Here is a 15,061-nt window from a genome sequence, read left to right as displayed (position 1 = left end):
TTCCTTAAGTGAGTCACCTGGGATTGTTGGTGACCCTACGGTTACCTGTGCACAGGGCCTTGCCCAATTATGCACTTGGTAAACACTTTTTATGAATAAGCCAATATGACATTAGAGTCGTTATCACATATTTCACAATTTTTAATATTCAGGATCACAGAGAAAATTATCTGATACAATTGTGATTTAAAATCTACCCCTTTTATACTAATCTTCAGCATGGTCAACTGTTCTTTTCTTTGTTCTCACTGAGTAATTCCAAGACTGGCTTATGTTTAAACTTCAATATTTTTAAAATAAGATAAAGTGTGCTTGGCATTTTAAGAATAATTAATGATCAGTAAGTTTCTAAAAGCAAAAAATAATGTAAACTATTATTTTACATGTTTACTATGCGGCAGAATACAGCTCTTAGTTTTTTCCCCATCTTACCTCATATCATGTAAGATATTAAATTATTTTAGACCACTGAACATGTGGTCAAGTGATGAGTGATGACTGGAAACACAGTTCAGAATCAGAAATGTTACCACATTTTTCAGGAGAAGATGGGATGATAAATTTCTACAATGGTTATGCTAAAAGCCTGAAGTAGTTAATTTAAGAAACATTTACTCTGTAGAACCTATTTTTGGGGCAAATTTTATAAACAGAAATTAGATTTCCAAAATTCTAGGCTGCATAATTATTTCTAGGGCAAATTTTTATTAAAATTAATATATAAATTCATGATTTCATCAAAGATCAAACTAGCTTTGTCTAAAATATATACAATTTATTAGATTATCTCCTTGGTTTATTATGTAGTGGTAAATAATAAACCACATCATTTATAGGTTGACCAAAAAAACTCCTTAATTTCAGCTACTCTATTTTTTATCCTTAACACATGAAATTTAAGAAAACCTTAAGTTTTCTAAAATATACCACAAGGCATTAAGTACTAAAGCCCAAATACCATACTTGATTTATACAGTAAAATCTCCCAAACAATTTTATAAATTAATTATCTGTTATGTAAATAAAATAACACTTGTCTTTATCCAGGGAGTTCGTATTCCCATTTTGAATGTGGAAAAAGGCAACAGGTTGACCTCAGACTTATAAAAGGCTACCAAGTTGTACAGGTAGATTGTCTAGCTAATTTTCTCATCTTTACAGGCAGAGAAGAAGACTATAAATTCTTTCCATCAGTACTTGAATGTTAATTTAACAAATGTTTATTGAGCATCTAGCTTGTGCCAGACATAATGTTGAACACTGAGCACACAACAGTGGGAAAAAATATGGTTCCTATTCTCATAAAGCTTCTATTCTTCTATGATGTTAAACATTTAATTACACTTGTGATCAGGATCACATGTGGCTCTGAGAGTATGTAACAAGAGATCTGATCTTGTGGTGTGGGGAAAACGTCCCTTAGGGTCATGTTTCAGCAAAACTCTAAAGGATAGAAAGAACTACTTATATAAAGAGCACATAAGATGAGTGGTGCCAGCAGAAGGTACAGCCATGATGAAGAAACTGGGTACATTCAAGGTACTGAAAGAGCAGAATCAAAACTTTAAAAAAACAATGACGAAAGCATAATGAGATATAGATGGGGGCAAATCGGCAGGATCTTGCTGATAGTTGTTAAGGACTGGGACTTATCTCAATGACTCTTTAAAAGAGTTTTAGATTCTAAAAGAAAATGAACAACTTGATTTTTAAAAATGAGCAAAAGATCTGAACAGATATCTCACCAAAGAAGATATACAGATGGCAAATAAGCATATTAAAAGATGTTTTGCATCACATGTCATTAGGGAAATGCAAACTGAAACAGTAAGATACTACTACATACCTATTAGAATGGCCAAAATCCAGAACACTGACAACACCAAATGCAGACGAGGATGTGGAGCAACAGGAACTCTCATTCATTGCTGGCAGGAATGTAAAATGGTACAGTAGTCACTTTAAAAGACAGTCTGGCACTTTTTTATAAAACTAAACATACTCTTGCCATACCATCCAACACTCATGCTCCTGGGTATTTTCCAAATGAGTTGAAAACTTTCATCTACACAAAAACCTGCACACACATGTTCACAGCAGTTTTATTCATAAATTGCCAAAACATGGAAAAAAACAAGATGTCCTTCAGTAGTGGATATCAGCAACCAGGTTATCCAGACAATGCAACATTATTCAGCACTAAAAGGAAATGAGCTATCAAACCATGAAAAGACATAGAGGAAACTTAAATGCATATTACTAAGTTAAAGAGCCCATCTGAAAAGGATATGTACTGTATGATTCCATCTATATAATATTCTGGAAAAGGCAAAATTATGGAGAGAATAAAAAGATGAGTGATTGCCAGAGGTTAGTGGTAGAGAGGCAAGAACAGGTGGAGCACAGAGGACATTAGAGCACTGAAACTGACCTGTATGATACTATAATTGTGGACACATTATTATACATTTGTCCAAACCCACAGAATGTACAATGAGTGAACCCTAATGTAAACTGTGAATTTGGGGTGATAATGATGTGTCAGTGTTGGTTCATCAATTGTAACAGATGTACTACTCTGGTGTGGTATGCTGATGGTAAGGGGAGTGGAGGAGAGGCGGGTAGAGGAAAAGGGGGTATATGTGAACTCTGTATTTTCTGCTCAATTTTGTTTAAACCTAAAACTGCTCTAAAAAATAAAGTCTATTTTTAAAAGAAGTTTTAGGAGAGAAATTCATGATCACATTAAAAAATTTAATAGATTATTCTGGCTGCAGTGACCCATGTGGATAAAGATAAAGGGAAAAAATGGGTGTAGAAGAACTTAACTACTGTGGTCCAGGTGAGAGCCTGGTGCTAGTTTGGTCTAGCGTGGTGTCAAAGGAAACAGTGAAAACATGCAGGGCCTAAACAGAGAAATAAGACTCACGTTTGTGTGCCTAAACAAATCAATGAACTGCTTACCCTCAGCTCCCTCATATATTAAAAAAGAGAGAGAGGGGAGGTGTGTGGGGATTGGCCAAGGGTCTTCATGATTTAGGAAGAACCTATCACTGAGGGATATATAAGGCAAATCAGAATTAACTTAGTTCTTGAGACAGGTATCTTTTGTAATGGCAGCCCTGCATTAGACAAGAGCAGGATCAGGCAGATTATGATTTTTATGAGAGAACTAAAAAAAAATTTCCTGAGCATTCTTTAAATATAATAATCCACTACTTTAGTAATATTCCTAATTGCAATGATAGCGACCAATAAATATGATAAAGTGATCCAATACCTAAAATAGAAATTTCTAGAAACAATAAATATATAGTATTATTTTTGAGTTGGATTTTTCTTGTTTGTATTTGTAGCTTAGAGTCTTATTTGGTAATCTCTATGTAACTTAAACAAAGTTTTATAAACTTTGGGAAGATATTATTACTCATTTACAATGTTCATAATACATTATACATTATAATATTCTTAATGTTCATAATACACTAATATTTGTATTTCATCACTACTATCTCATTCCTGTTCCTATTTTCACTGAATGAACAGAAGTAAAAGATGGGAGAGATCTGAGACACCAAAACAGTATCTCCTAAGATCTTGACTCCCTTATTCCATTTCCTAATCTCCTAGGAAAGCTCTTCTAAAAACATTAAGCTAAAAGCCTATTAAGTGGCACAGACCAAAAAATGCTAGATAATTAGAGCTAAAAGCTCACTGGTCAGCTAAGTCTTAACAGAGCGCACATCTGAGTTTAATAAAAGTACCTCTTCAGAATTAAAACACTGTAATAAGACAATGTATAAATCTAGAAAATTTTGCTAGAGCTGGTTAATACTTGCCTAAAGCACAAAAACTCATTAGCTGAGACAGTATTTTCCATTATTAAAGAAAAATATGCTTTCTTGTTGTAGCTGAGAAAATTATTTGAGGCCAATACATAATTATAATAAACATAAATGCATGTATTATTTTAATGTTTCATGTTTTACACAGAATTGAATATTTAATTATTGTGACTTTTACAAAGGTATTTTAGATAAAAATAATAATGATACAAGTCGATACCTCAAGTAACACTTGGCTATCCATGATATATGTGTCCAAATCTAATGTTATTTTCTTAGTATTTCATCAAGGCTATATGCAGTTTTAGAAGCCAAGCTATCGCTTGAGTGCTAGTAAAGAACAATCAGATCTGCTCAAACTTATATTATTTACCAAGGTAATAGATTCTAACTTTGAGGAAGATTGCTAACCATTTATGGATCACTAAGAACTAATATTTGACTTATAAATTCTAATTTCATCCTTTGTACACTGAGGGAAAAGATTAACAATTTTATCCACATCAAGATGCTTGTTCTGAAGGACTGATTCCATCTCTTTGAACAGTTCTTTCTCCAGTTTCCTCATGTTGTCCAACATTGCTTTGGCTTTTTCCTGAACAATTAAAAATAAAAGTGAATAAACACACACATACACACATGTGCATGTGCACTCATGCACACACACAAGTCTAACCAAATTCCAAACCACTTTACAGAAATTTTTGTTCATCCAGTTTCTACTTCTGGTTCAGTTCCCTTCTCCTATTCTACAGATAATAAAGGAATGAAATTCTTTGGGGAAAAAAAATTACTGTTCTAGATTGAGTTAATGTATTAACCCCAAATTATTAGTTATTTTTAGTAGAAAAGACAATAATAATTATGTAGGATTAGCCTATAAGCAAGAAATAGAAAAGACAAATAACAGGTCAATTGAAAATCTGATATTATGTATGGGGAAGGCTGCTGAAAACTGAGGCTGAGATATTTTTTATGACTTTAGATCTTCTACATTTAAAACTAGTATTATCTGATTAAACAAAGGAAACAGAACAGTGACATTTAAGGGAAAGAACAACTCAAAGACAAGACATTTTCTCTATGATTCCTCCCTGTCTCAACAATGAGGAAAAGAGAACATGATTCTTACAGAAAGGAGCAATTTTTAAGTTATTAATGAATTAACATGATCACTTAGAGGGTAGATACTGATAGAAAAAGTATGTAAGAAGAGAGTTACTAGAAAGTGAGCATAATTTTAAAAATTTGAACGATTACAGAGCAGAATCCCAGAAAACAAGGATTCCTAACCTTGACATGTACTTCAATATGAAATTGTATGCAATTTTTTTTCTAAAGAAACACTGCATTTCACATTAGTGGAAAAAAAATGTATTTTGTCTGTAAGTGGTATTGGAATAATTTGTCATCTCTTTAGAAAACAAAGTTATATCCCTACTTCATAACATCCACAAAAATAAATTCCAGATAATTTAAAGAATTAAATTTTTTTCAAATACACACATAAATACAGGAAGAAAATACAGAATTTATATTTATTTTGAGATGAAGCAGGCCTTTTGAAGCGTGAGATCAAGATGCTTTAAAGGAAAAGATTAACAAATGCAATTGATTACATTATAAACTTTTGTCTGACAAAAAAGTTAAATAAGCAGATTAAAAATTTGCAAAATAACAAAGACTTAATATTCACGTATTTTTGACTCTTTGAGACAAAAACAACAAAGAATCATCTGAAAAACAGTTTAAGGAAAATAATGAGCAAGTCATTTAAGAGGAAATACCAAAGGCCAATAAATACATGAGATTTTCAACCTCATTAGCTATCAAGAAATGTTAAATAAAACTACCAGTAGGATTGACGCTCCCTAAAACACAAAAGGAGTTACTTACAGAGCTAGGACTAGAACCCAACTCTGTTAAATTCCATTGTCTTTTCACTGCTTTATGTTGTCAATCAGCATTTAATGCCTATTAAATAAAGCCTAAAATAGTAACTGCTTTTAAATTTTTATTTCAATATTACTTAGAAAAATGTCCATCGGCAATTAAATTTAGTTTAACAGGCATTTAGTAGTACGTCTGTAAAACCCACCTCCCAGCAGCACTACTGAAGGTGAAAGGGAGCTGACAACTCTTGAGAACTATCACAAGCAATCAGGGCAGTGCACAGGCTGCTCAGGGAGAAGTGAGAAAAGCCCTCCAGAGGAGACATTCTTGAAACATCACTGAGGGATTTGAGCAAAGGCAAGAAGAACCAGAAGGCTCATCATTTTTCACAGTGCTGTGCTGAGTCTGAGGGATGAGCCAAGCCCAAGGAGTGGATGACACTCCTGGCCTGGTGGTTTGGGCCCTGGTCAGCACCCTTAATGGGCTGTTAGAACAAAACACTTGCCTCTCACTCCAAGCCACTAGGCTACAAAAAAGGGTTACACTGTAGGTCAAAAGTGAAAACAAACTGGTCTCAGAAAAAGCCAAGAGTCCTGTCAAGAATCCATAACAAATAGAGGATCCGGACAGAGCTCTCTGCTTTAAGCATAAGCAAGGCCGAGGGCAGGGGCAGGGGCAGGAAAGCATGGTAACTATGTAAACATACCACAGATAAGTGTAAATAAATAATTGTGTGGGAGGAAAATTCATTTAATTCATTTAATTTAGAAAGAATGTAAACGTATACATCTTGACAAAGTAAAATAATTATATGCAATACAAATCAGAAGCTGGTAGTAGCAGGTGAGAAAAGATATAAGATGGGTAATCTTTCCTTCATTTCTGGGAATCAGCTGATAGTTCTGTGAAAAGCCTTTAGTAGCCCTTCTATTTCCTTCTAATCTATTTTTTTACCTCTGGGCAGAGAGGGAAAAGGACAGGAAGGCTGAAGACTCATGGATATTATAAAATTATTTGTCTACCTATCTATCTCCCTCCCTCCCCAAAATATAACTACTTATTTCTGAAGATGAGATTTTGGGTGATATGTTAATATTCTAAAATGCTTACATTTAAAAATAATAAGTGTTAATCATTTTTTAACTCCAATTCATTATAATAATTATTATTTTAAGTCCATGGGGTGTCAAGTCACTTTCAGTTAAAATTAATCTGAGGGTATATGATTAAGAACATTACGTAAGAGACCAGGGAGTTATCCCCTATAGTGGCTTTGCAATTTTTGGTGTGAGATATATATAAAGTAAGCTACTTGAACTCTCCAAGTCTCGGATTCCTTATGAGTAAAGGTAAGAATAGTACCTTATTAGATAATAATAGTACCTACCCCATAAAGTAGCCATGAAGATTAAATGAAATAGCTCATGTAACAGTACCATTATGCTTGGTATATAGTAAGTGCTCAATAAATGTTAGATATTGTTATTATATTTAATATACTAAATTTCTCTAAAAAATTCACAATACATTCTTAACCATTATTTTTAACCAAAAGTCAAAAATAATATAGCTCTACTACAGACTAAGCATCTAAACTTTTTAAATTGAATTATAGTTGATTTATGATACTATGTTAGTTTCTGGTGCACAGCATAGTGATTCGTGTGTGTGTGTGTATCTATCTCCTTTGTCATTATCGGTTATTGCCTCCTTTTTCATTATAGGTTATTCAAGATATTATAAGGATGTAGTTTCTTGTCATACATTAGGACTTGCTGTTTATTTTATATAAAGTAGTTTGTATCTGCCAATCCCAAAGTCCTAATTTATCCCTCCCCTGTCCTTCTTTCCCCTTTGGTAACCATATGTTTGTTTTCTATGTTTGTAAGTCTCTTACTGTTCTGTAAATAAGTTCATTTGTATTTTTTTTTTAGATTCCACATACAAGTGATATCATATGATATTTATTTTTCTCTGTCTGACTTACTTCACTTAGTAAAGTACTCTCTAGGTCTATCCACATTGCTGTAAAAGGCATCATTTCATTCTTTGTTGTGGCTAAGTAGTATTCCATTGTGTGTGTGTGTGTATATATATAAAATATACCACATCTTTATCCAATCATCTGGGGTTTGGGGGGGTGATTAGGTTTAGTTTTTTTTTTAATTATTTTTTTAATGGAGGAACTGGGGATTGAACCCATGACCTTGTGCATGCTAAGCATGTGCTCTACCACTGAGGTATATCCTCCCCACCAATCATCTGTTGATGGATATTTAGATTGCTTCCGTGTCTTGGCTACTGTAAATAGTGCTGCTGTGAACACTGGGTGCATGTATCTTTTTGAATTAGAGTTTTCTCCAGATATATGCCCAGTAGTGGGATTGCTAGATCATATGGTAATTCTATTTTTAGTTTTTTAAGGAATCCCCATACCGTTTTCTGCAATGATTACACCAAACTACATTCCCACCAACAGTGTAGGAGGGTTCCCTTTTCTCTACACTCTCCTCAGTATTTATTGTTTGGGGACTTTTTAATGATGGTGATTCTGACTGGTGTGAGGTGGTACCTCACTGTAGTTTGATTTGCATTTCTCTAATAACTATTTATGTTGAGCATCTTTCCATGTGCCTATTGGCCATCTGTATGTCTTCTTTGGAGAAATGTCTATTTAGGTCTTCTGCCCATTTGATTGGGTTGTTTGTTTGGGGTTTTTGTTTGTTTGTTTGTTATTGAGTTGTATGAGCTAAACCATTTTTAAACTTATTTTTATATAAAGAAAAGAAAGTTGAAAGCCCAAAGTTCAAAATATGGACTAAATTGTATTTTAAGTTATTCTTAATGATAAAGCAAAGAATATAATCTAATCATACCTCCTTATTATTTAATATTTTCAATGCTTGTTGATGTTTTTGGTAGAGTGGGTGTCTTCTGTCAGGCTTAACGTTAAAATGTGGCTTCTTTTTAACTGAATCTTCAAGTTCAAACGTGGGTGAACTTGTGTCCAAGAGTTGCGAAATATTCGGCACAAATATGAAAGGCTTAAAAACAGATCTAGAAGAAAAAGTATTTATTAAGTTGGTATGTGGGGATATAAAAATATTCAGCATTATTCTAAATCTTCTAAGACTCTCTTTAGTTTCTATTAATTTATAACAAACTAATTTTTCCTGTCACACTGGTTATATCCATGCTTGTATTCCCTGGTACACTGGGATGTCCTTTAGGGGCAGGAGACTATGCTTTATTTAGCCTTGTATTCCCATGAACCTATCAAAGGGCCTGGCATATAAATAGTGTCAAACAAAATTGTAATTCATCATTTTCTACTGCAAACTACACAGCTAGAAAGTAAGAACAATCCTCAATGTAATAGGTTGAGGATTAGGATTTGGGACGAAAATAAGCAGCAGTATTAATAAGGGGTGCACAAGTTTCATTCCATTTTCTTGAAAATATCTTAAATAACACTAAGAGGTAGTGAATATAAGATCATTTCTAAATGTAATGTGCAAAAGAGATACTAATGATTTAAATCAAGATAGTCTGTTTATATCCTACTTATGATATAACTTGAACTATTGATATTTTAAATTTTACATGTATGTATTTTCTAGGTCAGTTAACCTTTTTACCCTTACTAATCATCTAATATTACAATACTGAAATCTGCATAATAAAACCTATCTACTGTTCTTGAAAATTTTAAATGTATTTGGGAAAAGAGGGAGTAAGATAACTGTATACCAGAAACTATGAACATTTTCATCCCATAAGAATGAGGATAGTTGTGGTAGTTATACACCCATAGAAATGGCAAACTAAAACCTGAATAGAAAATGCATCCAGAAATCATTCTTGTACTTGTGTAACAAAAATTTAGCCAGACAAAATCATCAACAGACTAATGACTTACCCTACTCCCTGACCCCCTGCCTGGTATACAGTTATTTTGTGACTTACCTCTCAGGATCAGGAGTCCCTGTAAAGAAGTGAATGCAAGGAAGGTTGGAGTCTTGAGGTAAAATAGAAACCATGCTTGCAGTGGTCAGGAATTCTCCCTCCATATTAATACCGCTTGGTTTATCTCGGAGAATTTCCATCATTGTTTTAAAAGTTATGTTCCCTAGGGAAATAAATTTTAAGACCATCGAATACATAGTATTTGCAGGCTGGTATCCTGCAATTATGAACTGCTTTCTCTACTGATAATACATAATATGAGATACTGGTCTAGGTGTAAATTAAATAAGATTGACTATAAATAAACCTTGCATCATAACTGTTATGATTCAGTTACTCCACTGTTGCAAGGAATATTTTTTTTAAATATAAAATATATAAAGTCTCAAAACTATTATAACAGGTAAAATCTGTCATTTCTAAGAAGAAGAAATAAATAATACAAAATACATTCAATCTCACTGCCCTATGAACTTTTTTGTCTGTGGTTAGCAATTAACTAACAATATCTATAACTATCAACTGAGTCTATCCATTCTGGGAACCAAATATTAAGTGAATACTGTGCTTAGTTTCCAATATTATACAAGATGTTCTTTACAAAGTAACAAATTATTTTTTCTGTAATAATTTCCATGCCTGACATCAATACTCTTATATGAAAGAATGAATTGTAACCTGAGTGGGAATGCAGGAGGCAAAAGACATAATTGGCTAATGGAATTTGTATGCACATAGTTTTGCTGGACTACTTTAAAAATTTCAATGTCTTTATCAGAAGAAAATTGGTACCAGAAAATAGCTACTTAAAGCAACAGATTTAAAATATGGATCAAAACTTCATGGTAAATAGTGGAGGAAAAGGACTGAGTAGGTCTTTAAAATAAAATTAAAATACAAAAACTGATTTAAATAAGCCAATAGTTATGGACAAAAGATGGATGGAGAAGAAAAGGTTATTTCAGTTAGGCTTAGTAGTCGGTTTTAATTTGGAGTTTTAATGTGATTAAGGGGGAATTGACAGTCATAAATTTTGTCTGAATATGTCCATCTTTTGTCTTTAATGGTCCCATCTGTGCCATTAGATTATAAAATCTCTAAAGACAAGAATGGAATTTTCTCTGTTTACTTCTCAGTCATTCAACAAATATTTATTGAAAACTTGTTAATGTCAGGCACTGTCCTAGGCAATAGAGAGAAGATACACAAACAGACAGACAGATAGATAACTGATATATTTACACATGGATATATAGCTGTGACTATAAAGTGAAAGTCCCCTGATCCAATTTCAATTTAGGTAACCACAGTTAACAATTCAAAAAGGATTTTTTCTGAAGAGTTTCAGAACAGTTTTAAAAACTTTTCTTCGAATAAATGTAAGAAATTCTCATTAAAAGAAGAAAATTGGTACCAGAAAATAGCCACTTAAAGCGACGCATTTAAAATATGGATCAAAACTTCATGGCAAATAGTGGAGGAAAAGGACTGATTAGGTCTTTAAAATAAAATTAAAATACAAAAATAAATTTAAATAAGCTTATAGTTAACAAAATTTAGATTAAAGTCTTAATATGCTGTCTTAGAACAAAAAATGAATCAAGAGTAATTTTTCCAAAAAAATGGTAAGAGAATTTGACTTTGAGTATTGCAGCATGATCATAAATATAATGTCTGTAGAAATACATGAGGACTTCATCAAGTCCCTCTCTTAAGTCTTTAATATTCAAATCATTTTCCTATGAAGCACTTTGTTGTGTTATCCTCCGTTTTTCTTCAGTTGTCAACAGGTCTAACTCTGCCCTTTTTTGTCAATGACTTTGTATTGACTTAGTTATCCAATGTTAATTTCATGGACTTCTTAAAATCTTGCATCTTTTATAAGACTTTCAGTTTGTATTTTATTTGTACTGTGTTGCTGAGTATTTAATAATAATCGAGACATCAACAAAAATGCTGACAGCAAAGAAGAGAAAAGATAGTGCTAAGTCAGGAAAGGTGTTTGAATGAGGACTAATTTTACAAATAGACATTTCATCAGTGATTGTGTTTAAGACTCTTTTACTTCCCTGTGCAAACCTTGTAACTTTAGGGCATCAGACTGAAAATTCAGATAAAATGGGCATCCCTCCTACCATACATCACAGTTTTCTGTGATCTTTTCTTCATTAACCAGCTGATATGTGACTAAAATGAGGTCACTTTTTAAAGTACCTACATCTCCCCAATTTTCTTATATGACCTCCTAATTTTACATGCTTGCATAAAGCTTACGTTTCCAAAAGTACAATTCCACTAGAAAATTAAAATAGGATCACAAGTATATAATTACCTACCTAAAAACCCAAGAGAATAGATTTTAAAACTATAAAAACAATAGAATATCAGTGAGATGTCCCATTAAATAAATAAAAACACTCAACAGTTTTCTTATAGATCAAAAACAACCAATTAACAAACATAATACAAAAATATTCCATCCATAGTACCAGCAAAAAATACAAAATGTTCAGAAAAAAACTTAAAAGTCAAGTGGAAATCAGTAATCTAGGCTTCCACCTTAACAAACTAGAAAAAGAAGAGCAAAATAAACCCAAAGTAAGCAGGAAGGAAACTATAAAGATAAGAGCAAAAATGAATGAAATGGATGCTGTACACCAGAAATTAACACAACATTGTAAACTGACTATACTTCAATAAAGGAAAAAATAAAATAAAAAATAAAGATACTGAGGCCAAAGAAATTTTTTAAAAATCAATAAAAATGAAAGCAGAAAAACAACAGAGAAAAGTCAATGAAACAAAAAGTAGTTCTTTGAAAAGATCAATAAAACTGGCAAACCTCTAGATAGACCCACAGCAAAGAATGAAGACACAAATTACAAAATTACCAACATCAAAAATGAACAGGGGTATCATGACAGATTCTGCAGACATTAAAAGCATAATAAGAGAATACTACAAACAATTCTATCCACAAAAACTATAAACTTAGAAGAAATTATTTGAAAAGCACATATTACCAAAACTCACTCAATATGAAATAGATAATTTGAATAGCCCTATATCTCTCAAAGAAATTGACTTTGTCATTTAAAAACTCCCAGAAAAGAAATCTTCAGGCCCAGATGGTTTCACTGGAGAATTCTATCAAACAGTTAAGGAAGAATTAACTCCAAATCTATACAATCTCTTCTAGAAAATAAAATGGAGGGAAAACTTCCTGACTCATTTAATGAGGCAAATATTACCCTGATACCAAAACCAGGCAAAGACAGTACAAACAAAACACTACAGACCAGTATCTCTCCTGAATATAGATGCAAAAACCCTCAACAAAAATATTAGCCAATAGAACCCAGCAATATATAAAAAGAATTATATACAATGACCAAGCTGGGTTTATTCCAAAGATACAAGCTTTGTTTAATATTAGAAGATCAGTGTAACCTACCGTACCACCAGGCTAAAGGAAAAAGAGAATCATATCAATTGACACAGAAAAAGCATTTGACAAACCCCAATATTTATTCATGATAAAAAAAACTTAGCATACAAGGAATAGAGGAAAACTACCTCAACTTGATAAATTTGACACAATACATATACAAAAAGCTATAACTAATACTATATAGTTAATGGTAAACAACTAAATGCTTTCCCCCTAAGACTGGGAACAAGACAAGGATGTCTGCTCTCACCATTCATTCAATACAATACTCAAGTCCTAGGCAGCACAATAAGGCAAGAAGAGGAAATTAAAAAAACATACAGATTGGAACAGAAGAACTAAAACTGCCCCTATTTGCAAATGACATGGTAGTCTATAGTAGAAAATTCCAAGGAGTCTAATCAAAAGTAAAACCAAAACAAACCCCCCCCAAACCCTAAAAACCTCCTAGAACTAGTAAGTTAGCTTACCAAAGTCACAGAATACAAGATCAACATATGAAAAAATAATTTAAAACAATTTGAAATTTTGAAACAAAGTTCTCATTAAGGAACAATTTGTTTAGACACTACAGAAGAGAACAACAAATAGTTTTCCTGTTTAGGTTGAGATTGCAAATTTTGTAGGTTCAACTTCCCTTATATAATCTATCCTAAAGAAATTATTTTGAAATGCAGACAAAACATAATAAATAAGAGGCTCACTGCAACATGATTTACAATGGTAAAAAAATGGAAAACAATCAAATAGTGAACAGTATCATTTGTTACTTGCCTGTGTCCTCCCCTCTGCCAGTTACTATGTTCCATAAGGTCACATGTATCATGCCTGCCACTATGTGGCCCCATGCCTAGCACAGAGCTGTGTTCACAAAAGATTTAACAGCAACAACAAAATGTCACTGTGGAAAACCCAGATAAATAAAATTATAAAAGTGTACTTAGGAACACAAAAGAAACATTCAATAAAGGGACAACCATCTCTTATTCTTGAATAGGAAGGCAACATTATTAGATGTCAATTCCCCCCCTAAAATAATCTATAGTTTTAATTCAGTTCGAGTCAAACCTCAAAAAGCATCTTTTGGAAGAAGCTGGAAAAAATGATATGGGAGAAGCTGGTAAAATTCCCCTTGAAAAATGAACAGTCAAGAAATGTCAGGAAAATTCTGAAAAAGCAGAATAATGAGGAGGTACATTAAAAAAACCCAATATTGTAAATTCACTTATATTGTCCTTTGTCTTACAAAGCAAGGTTTGAACACTTATTCTGTATCCTTGATGCTGTTCTAAACAAAACTGGACAAATACAATAATCTAATTTATACTTGGGTTTACTTAGGGATTTAATATTTGATAAAATTGGTTGGCATTTCAAATCAGTATAGAAAAGGTAATTCATTTAAAAAGTGGTGCTGGGATCACTGGGTAATCATTTGAGAAGTGAGAAAAAAGCTAGAGTCCCAATTCATACTTTATTTTAGAATAATTCCAGAAGAATTATAATCTAAATTAAAAAAATAAAACTTTAAATATAAGATGCAGAAAACCATTTCTGGTACAGTGAAAACGGCCCTTCTAAAAGCATGACATCAATGCTAAAAAAAGTAAGAAAAATTCAGCATGGGACAAAATCAGTCATTTTATTATTAGTTTTCTATTTATGCCAACAGTTCTTTCCTGCCTTTTCTCCTTTCTTGCCCTCTTTTTAATTTTTCAAGCATTTATTATTCTATTTCTCCTCTGTTGGCTTATTATTTATACATTCTTTTATTATTTTATTAGTTTCTCTTGACTTATTACAGGCTGACTTAGATTAGTTCTTCACCACTTATCAGTTAACGCAAGGACCTCCTTATAATTCTTTAACTCCAATTACTGCCTCCTGTCTTTTGTGCTATTCTCCT

The 15,061-nt window shown here is 32.6% G+C and overlaps 1 protein-coding gene across 2 annotated transcripts in view; it reads right to left on the bottom strand.

Moving 5' to 3' along the window:
- Nucleotides 1-2,078: 2,078 nt before the first annotated feature.
- SCRN3 (secernin 3) overlaps nt 2,079-15,061 on the bottom strand; it is a 29,766-nt gene continuing 16,783 nt past the window's right edge. For both annotated transcript variants that reach the window (XM_006204874.4, XM_072961188.1), the window contains 3 exons: nt 9,705-9,867; nt 8,615-8,795; nt 2,079-4,440 (listed from right to left, as the gene is read on the bottom strand). In XM_006204874.4, coding sequence (XP_006204936.1) covers nt 4,270-4,440; nt 8,615-8,795; nt 9,705-9,867 — 515 coding nt within the window. In that variant the 3' untranslated portion in view covers nt 2,079-4,269. The remainder of the gene's footprint in view (nt 4,441-8,614; nt 8,796-9,704; nt 9,868-15,061) is intronic.

This window comes from Vicugna pacos, chromosome 5 (genome assembly GCF_048564905.1).
Source record: "Vicugna pacos chromosome 5, VicPac4, whole genome shotgun sequence".
Taxonomy (NCBI): Eukaryota; Metazoa; Chordata; class Mammalia; order Artiodactyla; family Camelidae; genus Vicugna; species Vicugna pacos.
Note: the sequence above shows the minus strand (reverse complement) of the source record. Positions and strands in the feature narration are given on the sequence as shown.